Below are 21,408 nucleotides of genomic sequence, written 5' to 3' on the forward strand. Positions count from 1 at the left end.
ATGCATACAGGGTAAGTGTCATTTTTCGTTCATAGCATGTATGGTTATAGATGTACATGCTGAGCATAGACTGTATGACAGTACTCTCCAAGCATCGGTGGTTAGCTTGTGAATGATGCAGATGTTTGGACTATTGTCCTGAACAGACCATGTTTTTTCCCGCCATTGGGTTCAGAACGTGCACTGAGCGGGCTCAGAGTTTGCCATGTTTTCCACATGCTCATCCGGTCCCATTAGTGTTTTTCTCAAACCATTGCGTCAGACACCTTCGAGCTCCATTATCATCTTTGTCTCGACCAGAAACCTTCATGCTTCGAGGACCGCAGTAGTCACAGAAAGTCTCTGGGGCCTAGACCCCTTTGGGGGACCAGGACCGTTTCTGACTCGCACTCTCCCAAGGATGCAAGGTTAGCGATGGAATGCATACTGTTCAAATATTGCAATCCATGCCATTCGAACTACCTGACTGACTGATGAGGTGTGTAACCTCTGCCTGTCCCCTGGCCAGGACAACACCCCCTGTCCCTCCTGCCTTGCCCTCAGCTCAAAGAAAGTGCTTCAGTACCAGAGGGAACGCCACTGGGCACGCAGCACTATGAAGCAACAACACCTTTCCGGCTCTCTGGACATCTCCGGGGAGGAATTCCTCTTGTCACCCGACAACAGGAGGAAGCCTGGCCCTCCTGGCTCACCCTTGTTTAACAGTCATCCAGCTCAGAGCCTCTATTGCAGAGTGAATTGGAAAACACCCATCCCAAGGACGTCTATTTGGTGATGAAGGCTGCGGCCCAGACGAAGAGCATGCCTAGTATTGTGAGTATACCAGAAACTCAAGGGAAACCCAAGACACTTAAGACTCAAACTGACAGGACACCGCTCCTCAGGGATTCGGGCATTGAGCCCTGGGCACTGCTGTTGAGACAAGTCTCGCTTTCTGGCTCTGGTCAGCACTGACAAAAGGCTTCAGAGCCCATCAACCCTAGAGGCGAGGATATCAAGCCCCAGAAGCCAGCACGCCCACCTCCAACAGCAGCTGCCCAAATACCGACACAGATGCGGAAGCCTTCCTCAGCTTTGAAACCCTCCTTCGGTGCAAAGGTCCTTGTCTACTCCGAGGCCTTCATCGGCTCCCAAGCCTTCAACTTCATCAAAGCCTTCCTTGGTGCTGAAAGCTGATTCGGCACTGAAGCCAACGTCTGCTCCAGAACCACACAGAGTCTCAAAGACAAGAAAAGAATGGAAACCTACAGCAATGCCCATGGAGGACACCAAGACTCCAATCTTTGAAAGGTTAATGCAAGAGTTGGAGTTTAAACAACAGCACCTCTTCTTGCACCAGGTGACATTCAAGATTTCCACCAAGCTGCTTCCATCCAGCTCCACTTTTAGCCTCTCCCTCATAATAGGAAACTTGCTTTTGAGAAAGAGGCTCCTTTCACACCTTCTTCCCTGGAACCTATAGACAGAGACAGCCACGAGTCCTGTCCCTCTTCCACCATCCCCTCCATCACCACTGCCTCTGCCAGAGTAACCCTTCTCAGGTTTCTTCACAAGTCAGGCCATTCGGGCCGCTTATTTCTTCTAATCATCAAATAGGGGAGGGGCCCACTGAGGACCCATGGGGCGACTACAGTGTGGATTCTCCAGATGACCCTGACCACCATCATCTCAGGGCCTCCCGCTCTGGTGGTATCTCAGTGTACCATGAGGTCATACAGATGGCAACCACATATCGTAAGGTGGACATGCATGTCGTCCAGGAGGAGGATAATTTCCTGATGGAAATTATCTCTTACTCAGAGAGCTCTGTCTGTTGCTTTCCTGTGTTTAAGGGGATGTTAAAATCTACCCCCAAGAGCGCCCGTCGAGGTCAGACTGGCCACCTCGAGGGCGGAAAAGACGTTCAATCCCTTCCCCAGTGACCCTATGTACATTAGAGGCCTGGTCCCGCCAGATTCCGTTAGTCCACACTGCCTACAAGTGGGCATCCACCTAAGCCATTGACAAGGCCTCTTCTCTAGATACGGGCAGTAAAAAGATAGCTGCAAAGGGCAAGAGGTTGGTGATGAGAGCAGATACCCTACTCGTTGATGGATTGCCAGTTTGGTCACTCTCCTATCCAGATAGGACAGGGCACTGTAGGAGCAGATGGAAGAATTCCGTAAATACCTCCCAGAACAGTTCCTAAAGAGGGTAGCGATAGTGTTCAAGGGCAAAATCATCTCCAACGCCAACATCCATTGTGTGTTGGATGCCTCAGACACAGTCTTCATGGGCGTCATCATTAGTGTCATGTTTAGACGTCACACCTAGTTCCATATCTCCAGTTTCAAACCTTAGGTGCAGCAGCATCTCCTCAACCTCCCGTCTGTCAGGGAGCACCTTTTTGGGCCACAGGTTGATGAGATGCTCAAAAAGATATCAAAAGATACAGCAACAGCTAAGTCCATGAGAGCTCTCTCTGGGCTGCAACAAATAGGCCTCATTTGAGAGGAAACAACCCAGAGGAAGGGCCAAGACTATCTCGCTCCTCTCAGAGGCAGCAGCAGGCTTACCATAACCAAGCCAGCAAGGGGTACCATAGGGGTTTCTAGAGGGGCAACAGTAGGGGGAGAGGCTACGGAGGGAACAAAAAAGGGGCTGACTCCTCCAAGCAGTGAAATACCATGCCCTCCCTGACCACACATCAACTGTCAGGAGAGACTACATAATTCCTTCCACTGATGAGAGGAGATCACATCAGGAAGATGGGTGCTAGTCATCCTACAGCACGGCCTCGAACTGCATTCCACCTATCCCAACATCCCACCGCAGTCACACACACTCAGCAAAAAACACATCACTCCTCCAGGAAGAGGTGCATGTCCTTCTTTAAAAAGGCCATAGAAGCGGTACTCCTGCAACACCAGTGCACCAGGGTGTACTTCAGCCAACAAAAGATGCTAGGCCCTTCCCTCTTCAATCTCTCCTTCCGTCTTCTATCTCTCCACTATTCCTTTTCAGTCCAAAAGCAGATTAACATGTCCACCACTCAAATGAATTTCATATTTCCATATACTAACACCAGTCCACCTCCCCTTTACTCATCCCAAACCCCCACCTACTGCTATAAACAAAAGCAAAAATTCTAGAACCTTCCCTCTTGTATCCCTCCACTATTCCTTTTTATTCCAAATAACAGTCTAACATGTCCACCACTCAAATTAATTGCATATTTCACTATACTAATTACCAGTAATCCTGTTTGGGTACCGGAGTTGCATGATGCTCGCCGAAAAGCGCTTCCAACACCTCATTAGGGGGAGCAAGCGCTATAAAAAATGCAACCTTTTCCCTCTTCTATCCCTCCACTATCCTTCTCAATCTAAATAACTGACTAACGTATCCAACACTCAAAATAATTTCATATTTCACAATACTAATTCACCTCTAATCCTTTATTGCTTCCGTAGTTGCGTGCTCCTTCCCCAAAAAGTGCTTCAACACCTCATCAGGGGTAGCAAGCGCTATATAAATGCAAGCTTTTTCCCTTTTCTATCCTTCTCAATGCAAATAACTGACTAACATATCCACTACTCAAATTACTTTCATATTTCACTCTACTAATTCACCACTAATCCTTTATGGGTTCCGGAGTAGCGTGCTACTCACCGAACAATTGCTTCAACACCTCATCAGGGGCAGCAAGAGCTAAATAAATGCAAACCTGTTTCCCTCTCTATCCCTCCACTATCTTTCTCAATCCAAATAACTGACTAACATATCCACCACTCAAATGACTTTCATATTTCACTATACTAATTCACCACTAATGCTTCATAGGTTCCAGAGTAGCGAGCTACTTGCCCAAAAAGCGCTTCAATGCATCATCAGGTGTAGTATGTGCTATATAAATGCAACTACAATTCCCAAGAATCTCAGGCCCCTTAACCGCTCGATCTCAGGCCCCTCAACCGCTACTTCATATGAATGGCAACCCTATAGGATGTCTCCTTCAGCAAGAGGATTTCATCAAGGTGCTTAACCTCAAGGATGCATTTTTCAACATTCCCATACACTCTGCCCACCAGAGCTAACTTTGCTTTGTGGTAAGTGGACAGCGCTATCAATTAAAAGTAGTCCCCTCTGGGGTCACCATGGCCCAAGGGTGTCCATAAAGTGTCTAGTTGTGATGGTTTCTCATCTGTGCATGGAGGGATTTCACGTCTTGCAGTGCCTCAACAGTTGGCTGATCAGGAGCAGCAGGCCACAGTGTCTGGCACACAAGCAAGTGGTGGTGTCCTTGCTTCACACATTGGGCTTTTACTATAAATGCCACCAAGTCCCACCTGCACCCTCTTCAAACACAGCCCTTCTTAGGCTCCATCCTAAATACGGTCACAGACAAAGCATACCCCAACAAGAAAGGGGGTCTTAGCTTTCTAGCACATGCTGCCTCTTTTTCAGCAAAGCAGTCTGCTCACAGTTTGCTCTGTCATGCACCTTTTTGGAATGATGGTATCCAGTATTGTGATCATTGCACATGCAAGGTGACACATGCTCCCCCTTCAAGAGTATCTGCCAGTCCAATGGTCTCAATCAGAGGGTCAACAGGAAGATCTATTGTTGATTCCGGCCTAGGCGCAGCCCTCTCTGCAATGACGAACACCCACCAACCTACTGCAAAGGAGGTCTTTCATAGACTCAGTAACTCATGTGACCATTACCACGGGCCTCTCTCTCAGGTTGGGGCAACATCTCAACCAGTGCACAGTTGCTGTCTCAATACCAGAATCACCACATCAATTACTTCAGGGTGGCACACAGTCCCCTCAGCTCTCTCGCCTAGCAAAGGACATGTGGGCCGAGGTACTCCGCTAAACATTCACCTTTTTGAGGAGCTTCTCCTGGGAGTAACTAGTGACTTTATGGACCTGCTCATCAGGACTCACCAACAATTTCACATGTGGGAACTCCATCCCCAGGTTCTCCACAGATACACCATTGCTGTGGCACTCCATCAATAGACCTGTTTGCAACCCTAAAAAATGCAAAACGCTCAAGCTTCACCACCAGATAGCCACACCCACATTCCACAGTGCTAGAGATTTTTGCCTACTTTTTGCACCTACAAAAAGCAAGCCTTGCCTACACTCCCATATGCCTACACTTTGCAGCAATGGCGTCTAAATGAGGAACAGACAACACAAGTCCTCTTTAAAGATACAAGTGGACTTGGCCTTTACGTAGGGACTCAAGTGGGTCTTACCCCCAGAGTACCCTCCACTCCAATGTGGATCCTCAGCATAGCCCTTGCCATGCTTGCCATGCTTATGGGCCCACCATCTGAACTTGTGCATTCATGTTCCCTGCAGTTCCTCTCCTGGAAGGTAGCCTTACTTGAAGCTATCACCTCACTTAGGTGCATCGTGGCCTGCAGACATTCACAATACAGAAAGCTTTCATCTAGTTCCTAAGGGATAGGGTTGTCCTTAGAACTAACCCTAAGTCAAGGGAATAGCCAGAAAATTAAAACACCCCCATTTTAAACGAAAGCTCTAATGGCCCCATGCAAGGTCGCCCTCCCCCCTTGTCTCTTTTGTACAAGCAAATATCCATTCATCCTTTCGCCTCCCATACTCTCTGTGGTATCTGCCTTTTCACCATTGCATTCTGTCATCCATTCATTCTTTCATCTATCAGTCTTTTACCATTCCATCCATCCATTGGCCCTTACATCAATCATCTAGCTATGCATCCATCCCTACAACCTTGCACCCATCATTTGACTTTCAGATCAATAAATAAAGCGTTTCATCCATCAGTTCATCGTTTTGTTAGTCCATCCATCCATCCATTCCCCCACCCATCCTGTGATTGCCATTTACTCTGCCATCCATCCGCTCAGATTCCCATTTACTCTGCCCTCCTATCACCACAACCCATCCAACCATCAATGAATCAATCCATCCTCCGTCTTCTCAGGTTTCCATTTGCTCTGCTTCCTTTCACCCTCCCATCTATCTATCTATCTATCTATTTATCCATCCTTTTAGTTTTTCGTTTACTCTGCCATTCTTTCAAATACCCATCCATCCTCCCAGATTTCCATTTACCCACCCCCGCTGCAGCTGCTAAACCGAGTGGTTCACAACACACCTGCCCTATATTCCTCCCTCAGGTGGTGTCATCGTTGCACCTTAACCGAGCCATAGAGCTTCCGGTCTTTCCCCCCCTACAGCGGAAATCTGTTGCAGAAGGTTCTCCACACATAAGGGGTCCCTCATGTAGTACATCAGTAGGGCAAATTCGTCTGTAACCCAAATCAGCTCTTTATCTCCTGTGCTAAACCTCACAAAGGACAGCCTACCTCCAAGGCTGCCATAGCCAGATGGTTTGTAAAATGTATTCAGGCATCCTACCTGTAGGAGAGTAGGGTCTGCTATCCTATGGTCACCCCAAATTTTTGCTTTTTGCTTCACTGGTTTTTGACATATTGAGGCTGTGGGCCTGCCAATCAGACCCCCAGCCTGCTGTTCTCTCTACTAAAATTTACACTATGCACCCTAGGTGCATTACCAATTGGAAGTGGATCACCCTCTCAGCCCCTGTACCAGTGTACACTAGGTACCCAGGGCATTGGTGTCTCCAAGGCCTGCCAGGGGCTGAAGCATGTATTATGCCACCCCAGGCTTGGCCTAACAAATTTGACACAACTGGCTGATCACTCAGCTGGGGTAAGTTGGTGTAACCTCCTCTTACTTAGGTGTAGTATACCTATACCTAACCTTAAATGGGACACATGTTAACCTATAAGTCACTCCTATGGCAGGCCTTAACAATCCTGAAGGCAGAGTGCTTGGTTCCATGTGAGATGGTGCTCTGTCATGAGCTGAGCCTGTCTGCAGTGGTCGGAACAACTTCCTTCTACTGTTTCCAGATATCGTCATACCATATACTCTTAAGTGCATTATGAACCTCGCGGTTAAATGCTATCTTTGGTTTGGCTTTATCAAAACATGTCGAGTAAGGTGTCATACGAATTGGAATACTAACCCCTCGCCAATTCTGGCGACGGGGTTAGCATTCCACCCTTCTAGAGGGACACGACATGTACAGTACCTGAAACCCGGGTAAAATCAGACATAGCCTCAGCTCCACAAAATGGATGCTGCCACCACAGACACAAGTCTGCCCTCCTGCTGCTGGGAGTCCTTCCAGCTTGGGAGGTGTGGACAAAGGGTTTCCTGCCAGGGGAGGTGCATGCACCACCCCAGACAGGATTTTGTGTATTGGTCAGGTAGGGCTTGAAAGAAACCAGACATGCCTGTGGCTCACAAGGAGCCTCGGTGCATAGGCCAGTTCAAACCGGTCCTGGGGCACACCAGTCCCGGGCCTGGGGCGAGCTGGACAAAGGATTGGGGGTGTAACCTCCCCCCTTCCTGGTCCCACCCATAGGGAGGGACCTAGCAGGTAGTCCGGCCCCTAGAATCCGCTTAAAGGTAGGAGCTGTGTCCTAAGACTTCAGACATCCTGGAATCAACTTGAAACTAAGAAGAAGACGGGAACTTCGACGTTCTGCTGCGCAGAAGACTGAAGGAAATCTCCCCTGTGGTCAGGGAGTGACCACCTTGCTAACGCAAGCACCATCCAGCGAATCAACGTCTGCTTTGCCGCCGCCTCGCGCCGGAGCCGGAGCCCAGAGACTGACAAGACCTGGACCTCCAGACCTCTCACCGCCCGATCCACAGTCCCTGAAAAGAGGAGACCCGTGGAGGCAACGAGACACGTGGAGCCAGCCATCTTGGAACGACGACGACAAGCTGCAAGCGCAACAACCGAGGCTCCCTCCAAGTTGTGCTTTGGGATCTGAGAAGCCCAACACCCGAGCAGCATCTGCACCAAAGGTGAGCCCTCCAGCATCTCCACGATTTGCGTGGGGCCCTTCTGCATTTTGCCACTCGACGCGCCTAACCGGTTGCTGGCCCGCTGGCTAGTGGCCATCTTGGCGACGAACTTCAAGAAACACACCGCTGGTCTGGTTGCTCCAGACTGGCCCTTGCTCCCCTCCAAAGGAGCAGTCCCTCTGACCTTGCTGGTCAGAACAATCAGCTTATCTTGTTATCCACAACAATTGCTTTTGCCAAGGCTTGTTTGCTTCGATCAAGTCGCCGACACCGCCGACAGCGAGAGCCTGCGTGAGACAGCTCGTGAACCGACTCCTGGGCGTCGTCGACCTCCAGGGACCACGTGGCTGCAGAGACAAGCTACACCTTTTTTCCTGTTTGCACCCGACATTGCCTGGTACCCACCTGGTGCCACGCTGGTCACTGGCTAGTGACTGTGAACACTGTCCTCTCTGCTTACAGGTCTTCAACATCTCCGATCCACTCTTGGATCCACCGCATCTCTCCCGGACCGACCGCCTGCAGCATCTTTGTCCACAGGCTCCATGGAACAGATAGAAGAAACCCGACGCACTTCGACACCTAGCACCCGCTTCCTGTGGGTGAGGTAAAGTTGGCACACCGGTGCCCAAGTGTAGAGTATCATCTCTAGTGTCTGTGTTTCCAATCTTGAGTTCCTAGTCCATCCGGAAGATCCTTTTTGCAGTAACTTTGTACTTTTTACGCACCCATTGAAACCTATGGGAGCACGCGTGTGACTATTTGCTCTGCACACGCCACCCGTGGACCTCCTGGTCACTAACTGAAGTTAGCTCCTTGTAGGCCCAGCGATTCTAGAGGCCCTAGGCCTTTTCCCTTTTCTGTTCGTGGTACTTATACCACTATTTTAGTATATGGTTTGAGCGGCCACCAGGGCCTATCTATATAAAGTGCAACTTCTGTGTATTCTACTGTAATCTTGTTTGACGATTTGTGCTCCTGTGCTCATAAAGAGACTAGGGGTTACTTTGAGAAATAAATACATATATATTTTGAATATATATCTGTGTGGTGTCCTTTCATTGGTATAAAAGGGGGTTGCATTTGGTAAAACAGCTGGCTTAACACGCTTCACGAGTTTAGCCTCAAAGACTGCTTAGCCTACGCTACCACTAGGGCAGCTAGTCCGAAAAGGTTGACTTACAACCACACCATAAGGGTTGCTTGGCATGGTACAAGGTGATCACTTTAACTAGTGAGCATCATATACCAGGCCAACTTCTCACACTACCTTAAGGCAAAGAGGGTCCTGCACGCCCCTCCCAGGGTGCGCTATACCCACAAGAACATCCTGTTATCTGATATCTGTGAGGCAGCCACCTGGTCAAGCCACCTGGTCAAGCCCACATTTTTACTAAGCGTTATTGTAAGGACATCTTAGCCCGTCAGCAAGCCCCAGCTGGCCAAGCTGTGTTAAAGACATTATTCCAAACATCTGCATCATCCACATGCTAACCACTGATGCTCCTTACCCTGTATGCCTCTGTTGGTAGTGTGTAGTGTTGTAGATTCACATGCATCCACATATCTCCTTTGATGCGTACTCCTGTTGTAGATTGTATCACACTTATTATACCTACTGTATATTGTTGCTGCACTATACCTTTAATTCACACTCTATACATCTCTTCACACGCTGTGCGAAAACAGTCTAGCATGGAGCCGCCTCCCATGCCCAATGTACACCAAGAGGAGAAGTCACGGCACATAGCGTGACTCGAGATGTCTCTGCATAACAGCGGGTGGAGGAGTATGATAACCATGTGAATCTACAGCACTGCACGCCACAAACAGATACTTACAGAATAAGTATCATTTTCTACATGTGTTATAAGAGTTCAGTGAATGTAGGCCCAGTGTCTGAAGCATTTTAATCTACAGGAGAAGGAGAAACAAAGTAAAACAAGAAAAGTACTGCACGAGAGTTCTTTTTCATTATTAAGTGTTTGTCCTGGGTGTATACCTTTTCCTGTAAGAATTGTACTCAATGGGACAATGAAGTGTTTACACTGTTTCTTTCTCCACAGATAGAGGAGGCCATATTTTGTGCCGGACAGATTGCGCTGGTGCCATGCACCATGCAGCTGGCTGCTGGAGGCATAAAGACCGAGGCAGCCTTATCTTTGGGACACGTGGAGAAGGTTCTAGAAGCCATGAGCCAAGGCGTGGGACTCAAACACATCATGGCAGCCACATGCTACGTGACACATCGAGGTCACATCCCTGTGGCCCACGCAACATGGCTGAAAGAACAGAAAAAGGTACACAGCTCCTATTGTTTGGTTTCCATATGTACTGTACGTCACCAACTATCTTAGCTTCTTCTGTCACACATGGCTTCAGTGACGTGATTCAAAACATATATTACATCTCTCTTTCTAATGGCGCTTTAAGCTGCACTTTTGCCATTTCTAATAACCGAAAGATGGTAATTACCCAATTTAATGGTACTCAATTTACTGACCTCGAAGGATGGAAGACAGAGTTGGTCTTGCGAGGATAAGATTTTGTTAAATCCATGCTGTAGCAGATGTCAGCAGAGAGGTTTTTCCTCCCATTGTCACTTTCTCTGCAGCATTGACGGGCGGAGTCAATTCTACAAAACAAGCCCTGATTGGTAATCTGTGTCCCGGTGATAAAACTAAACCCCAAAGAATTGTTGTGTGATGTCTTTGTGATTTCTTTTTTTTGTGGCAAGGGCACTTTTGTTATTGCCAATTTCACCCCCTTAATACTGTTTAATTTAAAAAAAAAAATTTTTAATTGTACGGGCCCACATTTTTTTTACTGAGGAGCCCACTGTTGCTGCTATGAGATACCGGGGTTGCTGAATACCAACGTTGCCTAGTCCTGATGCCATCTCCCCGAGCTATTGCCAGTGGTTAGACTTACTTTAAGCACCCTCCCATCACCTTTCGTGTGTTTCTTGATGCCATCTCCTGCCTCTTCTTCCACCACTTTAAGCCGCCTGTGTCTTTAAGTCACTCTGGCAGGCTTGTTTTCATCCCTGCTTCTTCCCTTGGTCACTGTTTTCCTCTCTTCCTCGCCCTGCTTTCTTCTTACTTTACAGTCTTCTTCTCTCTTGCTCTGGGTCATGATAATGAAGGTAGCTCTTGGTCCTAAAAATGAGTGCTTGACTTGCACAGATTGAAGATGATGAGTATTTGTAGGATGCAGCAGGGCACAAGTCCTAAAAAAAGAAGTGGGGGGACGCTCCAAGTTAGGTGGTGTCACCGGAAGTGACATCACGGCAGGAAGTGACGTCACGAGATGTAGTCCCCACTAATTAACAAAGGTTAGAAGGCGATGGGGGCAGGTTCAAAGGGCAAATGAGAATCTTTACGTTGGAATTAGTCACCGTATTGACACTCAAAGGAGCGGGGAAATTAAAGATGCGCTTTTTCGGTGCGTATTTATTGCCCACAGTAAATTTGCCGGTCTCCGTCTGAAATGCATAAACACATACTGACCTTTTCTAATATACGGCCACGAGCGCCAGTCTGTCATACTGAACGGCTCCATCAACGTGAAACAACTTAAAGAGCTCTGTTCGCCCTCTCTCGACAATAGAAGGTGGGGTTTGGTGAGTCCTGAGCGCGCGCGCAGGCTCGGGTACCGGCTCCATCTTTTGGGCAGGGTGGACGGCGTCCACCCGCTAAAACCCGGTAAAATAAGTGGGGGGACGCCGTCCACCCGCGTGGTACCCCGACTCGAGCCCTGGGATGCAGCAATTACCCTAAAAAGCGTATCCTGGCGCCGGGCTGCAAGTACTGAGCTAGCTTCAGAGAGTAGAAAGAGGGGAAGCGAATCCCACAATTTGCGGCCGGCAATAAGAAGCTCTGGCACCCACTCAAGAGCGGACCATACGAGGGATCTCCAGCAGGAAGACATCAGCCAACCTAAACATTCCGTAGTGTACATAGCGTCTGATTTTCGACGGCTGCACCAGAGGGCCTTGGTTGTCGAACACTCTATGAGTGATACTCATAGCCTGGATCAGACATCGATTGCTCGCCAATAACCAAGGCTAGATTCTATAACACGGTTTTATAAACCGAGGAGGGGCACACCTTGGAGAGCTCTACCTGCCAGAGTGTGAATTAGCTGCAAGTGTGACTGGGATTTCAGAAGAAGGCCCAAACAGAGAACATTACAGTGGTCCAAGCAAACCAAAATAGTTGGCGCATGACTTACTTCTGTGAGCAAAAGAGGGAGAACTTTATGGAGCATTTGTAGCAGCATTAATTTTTTTCTCAAATGTGAGAGCAGTATCCACTTAAATAGCCACATTTGTGGCGTATGTTGATGGGTTTGGAATGGTTCCCAGCTCAGATGGCAACCAGCGGGGAGTCTGGGCGATGGAAATCAGGCTAAATGTGAGTATCTCAGTTTTATCTCCATTTACTTTTAAAGAGTTACGACACATCCTGTGTGCAACTGATGTGAAACGGGCATATATGTTGGCTGCAGTTGAAGACTCTTCCACCAGACGGACCACAGTGGCTGTCATCAGCCTACAAAAGTAGGAAAAACCAGCCATGGATCGGTTTAGCCAGCAGGAACATGTGGATGTTGAATAAAGTTGGACTAAGGGCCGACCCTTGCAGAACCCCACAAGGCAGTCCTCTGGATTGGGTGGAATGCCACCATGTGTGCCCTGTTACTCAAAAAGGAAGCCAACCATTTGAAATCTTTCCTCTGGCCACCCACTGATGGAAGTCACTAAGTGGGAGATCGTATCAAAGGCCGCTCATAGGTCAAGCAGCCCAAGGGCGGCTTACTCTTGGCAGCCAGCATACATATGTCATCGAGGACCACAAGCATGGCACCAGCGTGCTGGGAATCTGACCAGTGTACGTTTCTGGTGAGCCCAAAAACACTCTTTTGTAACCAGACAGCTTGAGCTGTTTGGTAGGCGAGACCTAAAAATAGATTTCCAAGAGAATTTTTCATGCTATTCATATATAACTGCCACTGGGAGTTGTGACTTTGTACATTGTTTATTCCACCAGTGTCCAATGGTACATGTAGTACAATTCCTCCTTAAAGGAAGCCCGTGCACCTGTGTGATTGTTCACTTTTTTTTTTCTCCTCCAAGAGGTAACACAGCCCCTCCCCCCCCCCCCCGCCACCCTTCCGCAGGAGGAACGAACCCCTCTCCCTATAAACACATGAGGTTTGAGAGTGTTCTAATACCACTCTCATCCTAGAAATTGATTTACGACATCTCTTGACTGGCCTGAATATCCAGCCACTAGCAGATAAGGGGGAGGGACCGGAGGGTTGTGAATGTAAGTGCTGAAATTGTGAAAGAATGAATGCCGGTTCCCAAAGCTCTGCTCAGAAGCCTGCGGCTGGTGCAATTAAACGTTGTTGCGGGCAATACCATGGCCGCGCAGGCTTAAATCCTAATTCATGCCTCTTTTATCCACTGCCATGCACTCCCTGCCCCTTTATTTCACTCTTGCAGGTTCCTGCTTTCTCCCTTTGTGAAGATGTTGCCGTCTTTCTCTGTCTTTACCATTGGTGTGTTTTTCCCTCACTTGCGATCGCAAAATAAATGATGTGGAAAAAGTGCCGGTCCACAAAAATAAGTGCAAGTGATTCCCACCGGCTCAAAATGAGCATTGGTGTATGCACACAAATAGAGGTATTTGTAGTTGTTCTGGCACATTCAAGGCTGCCAAGTTTCAAAGCTGCTTATGTGTGACATTTCCAAGCTGAGAGTGTGCCCATGTGTGACACTTTCAAGCTGAGAGCGTGCCCATGTGTTACATTTCCAAGCTTAGAGTGTGCCCATGTGTGACACTTTCAAGCTCGGGCCGTGTCCATGTGTGACATTTCCAGGCTTAGAGCGTGCCCATGTGTGACACTTCCAAACTCAGAGTGTGCCTGTTTGTGACATTTCCAAGCTTAGAGCGTGCCTACCCTAAACTCCTGAGGCGGAAGCCGGGAGCAACGCATAGCACAAAATCGTATTTCTTTTTAAAACTGTCTGAATTTGTGTGTGTTTTAAACCCACTGTGCACTTATCCCCCCTGCACTCACCTGTGTTACTGGCAAACAGCTGATTGATCGCTGTGGTACACAGGACCCACTTGAAGCCGCCATTACCGGCCGCGAGGAGACCAGGACACGCCCCCTCAGGGTGGCCACGCCCACCGCCCACTCACACCCCCTCCGCCCATAAATAATGTGTCAGTTCAGGGAGCGCAGCGGACGGGCGCGCCGTCAGCGCGCCAAAGGCGCGCCAAAGGCAAGCCCGTCTGGGCCCGTCCGGGCCCAGCCGGACCCAGGCCCAGTTACTCTACCAGGCAGCCCTCGTGACCGTGTGATATATACTGGAGAGGCACTTCGCGCACTACAACCTAAGAAAATTCTTGCCTGTCACCACACACATACCGAAGGTAATACCTTCTCCAATTGTATGCGCTGCAACCCGACTCCCGCGAACTTGACAAAACCCGCACTAAAGATGGGACTCCTTAACTGTCGTTCCCTCCCCAAACATGCGATCGAAACCAATCTGCTTATTCAAGATCAGGATCTCGACCTCCTGTTTTTAACGGAAACATGGCTCTCAGATAGCACCGACTCGGACATTGTCACGGCCCTTCCCCCAGGGTATCTCTGCCAAGCCCTACACAGACCCAAAGGGAGGGGAGGGGGGGTAGCTATAGTCTTCAGGGAACTATTCACCTGTAGAACTTCCAACGCTCACATTGAGGACTGTGAGAGCTGTCAATTCTCCATTCAAACGTCCCCAGCTCACTCCCTGTCAGGGCTACTGATCTGCCGCCCCCCAGGTGCTCCTGGTAATTTTATTAATGCTGTCATCGAATCAGTGACACAGCTAGCTTCGTCCACCTCTAACTTCCTTATGCTAGGTGACCTAAATTTCCACTTCATGGACCCTACGGATCGGTTAGCTTCTGACCTTCGGCAAGACCTAACATCTCTAAACATCCGATTGGTCAACAACGCGCCTACCCATGAGAAGGGACACTTGTTGGATCCCATTCTCACTAATATAGCTACCATTACCACCAGACCTCCCGTAACCCTTCCATGGGCAGACCATTTTATGGTCCCCATATTTTGGGAAATTTCCACCACGAACTCCCCAACGTCTAAAATCCAGGTTACCGACCGACGATGGCGCAAACTCGCACCTGATGAATGGGCCGCCGCCCTCACAGACTCCATCCCCGAACCTTTAACCGACCCTGCCATAGCTGACAGACAGTTCAATGAATGGATCACCTCCTCATTAGACACACTTCTCCCAAAATCTGCGATGCTTAAACATCCTAAAAGACTATCCTCCGCTCCCTGGTACACCCCAGAGCTCAAAGCTCTGCGTCAAGAGTGCAAGAGAACGGAACGCTCCTGGAGAAGACTTAAATCAGAGATCAATAAAGACATCTATTCCATCTCTCTATCTACCTATAAAACCGCTATCCGAAAAACCAAAAGCATGTTCTTCCAGGGGAGAATAGAGAAAGCTGGATGCTCCAGTAAAGAATCCTATGCCATCCTTAAAGAGCTGTTGAAAACCCCAGAACCGGGACCGAGACACCACACTGACCCCAAAGCTGATCAGGAGAAATGCCAACAATTGGCTAATTTCTTTCACGACAAAATTCAAACAATTCTTGCCTCAATTCCCTCTGTGAATTTGTGTGAAGAAATTGCCCCCCGTACCCTCCATCATCTATCTGTCTCTCCTCCTGGGGCCAAGTTACCACCGAAGAAGTAGGAAACACGCTCAAATCCATGAAGAGCGGATCCCCCAGGGACCCTGCCCCACTCTGGATCCTTAAGGAGGTAGCCCACACGATCACTCCCCCTTTGACCCATTTGATCAATGCCTCACTCCAACAGGGAGTTGTCCCCCCGAGCTGGAAGACGGCGGTCGTAAAAGCCTTATTAAAAAAACCATCCCTCGACCCCGAGAATCTGGCGAATTACAGGCCCATCTCCCTTCTCCCAGGAGTCAGTAAGATCGCGGAAAAACTAGTCAACAGGAAACTCTCGCAGTTTCTCGAGGTCAATAATAAACTAAAAAGTTCCCAGACGGGCTTCCGACCAGGACAGGGCACCGACATCGCCCTCCTGGCAGCGGTAGAAGAGGCCAGAACACTATTGGACGGAGGAGGATCAGTGGCAGTGCGGCATTCGACACCGTCAACCACCATCTCCTTATTAAAAGACTTAAAAGAGTTGGCGTGGAAGGCTCGGCCTTATCCTGGCTTTCATCCTTCCTAGCTCAACGGACCTACCAGATCTGGGAGAAGAACGCCCGCTCCTCCGAAATGCCCCTCCAATGTGGTGTGCCTCAGGGCTCCTCCCTGAGCCCCACATTATTTAATATCTATATGTTCACATTGGAGGAGGTCATCACCCCATTCGGAGTGAGCGTCGTCAGCTATGCTGACGACACACAATTAGTAGTATCTCTGTCTCACCCCAGACAACAATCAGCAGACCTATTCAACTGCCTTACGCAGGTCCATTGCTGGATGAATAAGTCAGCTCTAAAATTAAATGGGACAAAAACCGAAGTCCTGCTCCTCGGCCCGAAAGGCCTCTCACTCTCCCCTAACATCTGGCCCGCTTGCCTGGGCCCTCCCCCCGACCCAAAAGAAGAGGTCAAGAGTCTGGGGGTCTGGATCGACACTGACCTCTCATTCACAGTTCAGGCTAAGAAAGTAGCTGGGACCTGTTTCGGCCTTTTAAAATCCCTGAGAAAAGTTCTGCCCCTCTTACCCTTCGACTCACAAAAATTGCTAATTCAAGGCTTGACTATAGCAACGTGATTTATCTGGGCGCTCCTGAAGCGACTCTCAACAAGCTTCAGAGAATCCAGAATACCGCAGCCCGGATTATCACAAATACCCCTGCCAGAACTTCCGCTAAACCTGCTCTAAAAAACCTCCATTGGCTTCCCATAAGGGAGCGAGTCAAATTCAAGGCTCTATGCCTAGCCCACAAACTTCTGCAAAAACAAGGCCCCCCAGTCCTTAGTAAACTCATCACTCCCTATAAAGCCACAAGATCCCTCCGGTCTGACACAGAAAATGTCATCACTTCCCCCAGATTCAAGAAAGCCCGAGCCGGAGGAAGACGCTTCTCAGTTCAAACCGCACGTCTTTGGAACTCGCTCCCCCGCGACTTGCGACTCGAACCACAATACCTTCGCTTCAGGAAGCAACTAAAAACTCATCTTTTTCCCAAATAACTCACGCCTTCCCCTACACTGAGTCTTTGTCCCCTCCCCCCCCCCTCCTCCTCACCTCTGTTTTGCCCCTGGCCCACCGAACTGGAGAGTTAGGGTTCTCGTTAGCGCTGGGATACCTCAGGGTGACTATGCGCTCTACAAAAATAAATAATAATAATAATAATAATGTGTGACATTTCCAAGCTTGGAGCGTGCCTATGTTTGACACTTTCAAGCTCAGAGCGTGCCCATGTGTGACATTTCCAAGCTTACAGCATGCCCATGTGTGACACTTTCAAGCTCAGAGCGTGCCCATGTGTGACATTTCCAAGCTTAGAACATGCCCTTGTGTGACACTTTCAAGGTCAGAGCGTGCCCATGTGTGACATTTCCAAGCTTAGAGCGTGCCAACGTGTGACACTTCAAAGCTGAGTGTGCCAGTGTGTGACATTTTCAAGCTTAGAGCGTGCTTGTGTGTGACACTTCCATGCTTAGAGTGGGCCCGTGTGTGACACTGCCAAGCTTAGAGTGCGCCCATGTGTGACATTTCCAAGCTCAGAGTCTGCCCGTGCGTGACATTTCCAGGCTTAGAGTGTGCCCGTGTGTGACACTTCCAATCTTAGAGTATGCCGATGTGTGACATTTCTAAGCTTAGATTATGCCCGTGCGTGAAATTTCCAATCTTAGTGTGTGCCCATTTGTAACATTTCCAAGCTTAGTGACACTTCCAAGCTTAGAGTGTGCCCATGTGTGACATTTCCAAGCCTAGAATGTGCCCATGTCCACGCTTAAATTGTGCCCGTGTGTGACATTCCATGCTTAGAGTGTGCCCATGTGTGACATTTCCAAGCTTAGAGTGTGCTCGTGCGTAACATTTCCAATCTTAGAGTGCATCCATGCGTGACATGTCCAAGCTTAGAGTGGGCCTGAGCGTGACATTTCCAAGCTTGGAGCGTACCCATGTGTGACACTTTCAAGCTCAGAGTCTGCCCTTGTGTGACATTTCCAGGCATAGAGTGTGCACATGTGTGACACTTCCAAGCTTAGAGTGGGTCCATATGTGACATTTCCAAGCTTAGAGTGTGCCTGTGTTTGACACTTCCAGGCTAAGAGTGTGCCCGTGTGTGACACTTCCAAGCTTAGAGTGTGCCCATGTGTGACGTTGCCCATCTTAGAGTGTGCCCATGTGTGACATTTCCAAGCTGAGAGTGTGCATGTGCGTGACATTTCCAATCTTAGAGTGTGCCCATGTGTGACACTTCCATGCTTAGAGTGTGCCCATGTGTGACATTTCCAAGCTTAGAATGTGCCCGTGCGTAACATTTCCAGACTAAAAGTGTGCCCATGTGTGACATTTCCAAGCTTAGAGTGTGCCCATGTGTGACAGTTCCACGCTTAGAGTATGCCTGTGTGTGACACTTCCATGCTTAGAGTGTGCCCATGTGTGACAGTTCCACGCTTAGATTGTGCCCGTGTGTGACATTTCCAAGCTTAGAGTGTGCATGTGCGTGACATTTCCAATCTTAGAGTGTGCCCATATGTGACACTTCCAAGCTTAGAGTGTGCCCATGTGTGACTTTTTTTTGCCTCACAAATGCCACGTTGGAACTGCTCCCTCCTCTCTCATTGTGTGGCACTTGCACATATGGAATTTTACTCCGAGAATGAGTAATATCACAAGGGAGTAAATGAATTTACGACTTCTGGGTCACAGTTCCTGAATCCTAGATTTTTCATCAGAAAAAGTACCTGTGCTATTGAAAGTGCCTTTGTGAATCAGGCTGTTGGTGTTTGTTTAGGCTGCAGTGCATTAAAAACTGAGGGCCTGAGTCGAGTTTGGTCTGCAGTGCATTAAAAACGGAGGGCCTGGGTCGAGTTTGGTCTGCAGTGCATTAAAAACTGAGGGCCTGGGTCGAGTTTGGTCTGCAGTGCATTAAAAACGTAGGGCCTGGGTGGAGTTTGGTCTGCAGTGCATTAAAAACGGGAGGGCCTGGGTCGAGTTTGGTCTGCAGTGCATTAAAAACGGGAGGGCCTGGGTCGAGTTTGGTCTGCAGTGCATTAAAAACGGAGGGCCTGGGTCGAGTTTGGTCTGCTGTGCATTAAAAACTGAGGGCCTGGGTCGAGATTGTTGGACAGGGACTCCATCACGAATGCGTATTATGATCTATTGCACATGTAATAAGGGGGGTATGATATCCCTCACGTTTGTGGCAGAGTACCACACCACCACACTCCAAATCAGACAACATATCACGTGCATCACTTATACCAAAAAAACGTGAAAATGAATTCGCACGTTTTTCTCTTTGTACGATGTGGAGTGATGCACGTTAAGTTTGCGCCTGAGCAAAACGCGGCAATAAAAGGTGAATTCAATAAATATATTCAACTTCCCAAACGTGGAACACCGCTTTGTTTTCAAGGCAAGATTATTTTGTCCCGTTTTTGTTATTTAAATAGTAAAAATAGTTCAAAACGAGTTTCGGGTTATTTTTTCTTTGTTAAGATCGCCACCTCTCATTAGATTTACAATCATGTGTAAGCAGTGCATGTGTTGCAACCCATCGGGGTGCAGCTATCTGGACCAGAGGCTGGTTCATCTAGCAAAAAATGGTGCAAATGTTGCCTTTTTTCAGCATTTCAGCGCGTCTCTGGACTGGCCGCGGGCTCCTGTGAAGTGTTAATGTAGCATTTATTCGATAGCGCTTTGATTACTGGCCTCTCCTTAGCTAATGAGCTGCTGTGAGCAAACGCCACCCCCGCCCTTCTTCAGGTTTTATTATGACAGAGGTGGCTGCAATTTTGAGTCAAATTATCCGGGTGTTTTCTTGGGCTCTGCATTGAAAGGAGGCGGCAGACAATTGGCACGTGCGTGCCCTGGCATCAGAGTGTATTCCAAAGACGTTTTTTTATTTAAAAGTAAGTGTGTCGTTCGTGTAAACAGGTGGCGGGGTCGCAGGGCCCTGTTTTCTTTGTGTGTGCTGTGATGGGGTCACTTGTCAATAAGTTTGTGAGTGTGTTTTGAAACGAAGAGGCGTTAACCTGTAATTACGGCCCCTTGGAGAGCCGCCGGTGAGTGGTGCTAAATTGGGCCTGGCGCACTGAAAGCCCGGGGGGAGTGTTATGGTCTTATCGACTGTGCGGAAGATTACTGTTTTCGCGCGCTGATTACTTCTGCAGGTCAAGCGATCAGGTGCATTAGCCGCGCCGAGGAGGCCGCGCGGAGTGGGGCGCGTAAAAGCCATTAGAGCCCCGCACGGGGCCGAAGGGGCCGCGCGCCGTTTAAGAGCCCGGAGCCTCGGGCTGTGTTATCTTCTCTCTGTTTTCACTCGCCTCTGCCGGAAAAAAAGAGTCCGTGATGCCCCTTCCCCGTGATCTGCCTCGGACGCACAAAAGGCTGCTAGACAAAACAAGCTTTGGCAAAGCCAATAGCTCTCGCCTATGTAAGAGCTATAGGCTTTCCCAATATGTTTGAGCCATGTTGTACACCATTGCGCCTGCTGTTCAGCATGGCGAAAAGTTAGTGGGAGAAAGGAGAATGGCGTGGAGTGGAGCGCCGTAAAGTGGAGTAGAGTGGATTATTATGGAATGGCGTAGAGTGGTGTAGAGTTGACTGGAGTGGTGTACAGTGTTGTGGGGTGTCGTAGTGTTAAGTGAAGTAGAGTGTCGTATAGAGTAGTTGCTTACAGTGTTGTTGGAGTGGTGTAGAGTGGAGTGGTGTAGAACGTGTTGCATAGAGTGAAATAGAATGTTGAAGAGTGGAGTAGATTGTCGTGGAGTGGCGTAGAGTAGTGTAGGAGAGGCGAATGGCAGAGTAGAGTGTTGTAAAGTCAAGTGTCATAGAGTGGCACAGAGTGGAGTGGAGTAAAGTGGCATGAAGTGACAAAGAGGGATTTGTGTAGAACGTCATAGGGTGGAGTAGTGTTGCAGAATGGCATAGAGTGGACTGACATAGAGCGGAGTAGAGTGGTGGAAAATAGATTGTAGTGGCATAGAGTGCAGTGGCGTAGAGTCAAGTGCCATAGAGTGCAGTGGCATAGAGTACATTATTTCAGAGTAGAGTGGAGTGGAGTGGTGCAGGGTAGAGTGCAGAGGTGTAGAGTAGAGTGCAGTGGCGTAGAGTTGAGTGGTGTAGAGTGGAGTGGCGTGGAGTGCAGTGATGCTGAATAGATTAGAGTGGCGTGGAGTGATGCATAGTGTGGTGACATAGAGTGCATTGACATTGAGTGCAGTAGAGTGGCATAGAGGTGAGTGGTGCAGAGT

At 48.7% G+C, this 21,408-nt stretch overlaps 1 protein-coding gene across 1 annotated transcript in view; it reads left to right on the forward strand.

The window, feature by feature from the left end:
- Positions 1–21,408, forward strand: part of DPH6 (diphthamine biosynthesis 6) — a 487,001-nt gene that overhangs the window by 393,901 nt on the left and 71,692 nt on the right. Inside the window, exon 13 of the mRNA XM_085627344.1 lies at positions 9,953–10,186. Coding sequence (XP_085483470.1) covers positions 9,953–10,186 — 234 coding nt within the window. The remainder of the gene's footprint in view (positions 1–9,952; positions 10,187–21,408) is intronic.

This window comes from Triturus cristatus, chromosome 9 (assembly GCF_964204655.1).
Source record: "Triturus cristatus chromosome 9, aTriCri1.1, whole genome shotgun sequence".
In the NCBI taxonomy this organism is placed as follows: Eukaryota; Metazoa; Chordata; class Amphibia; order Caudata; family Salamandridae; genus Triturus; species Triturus cristatus.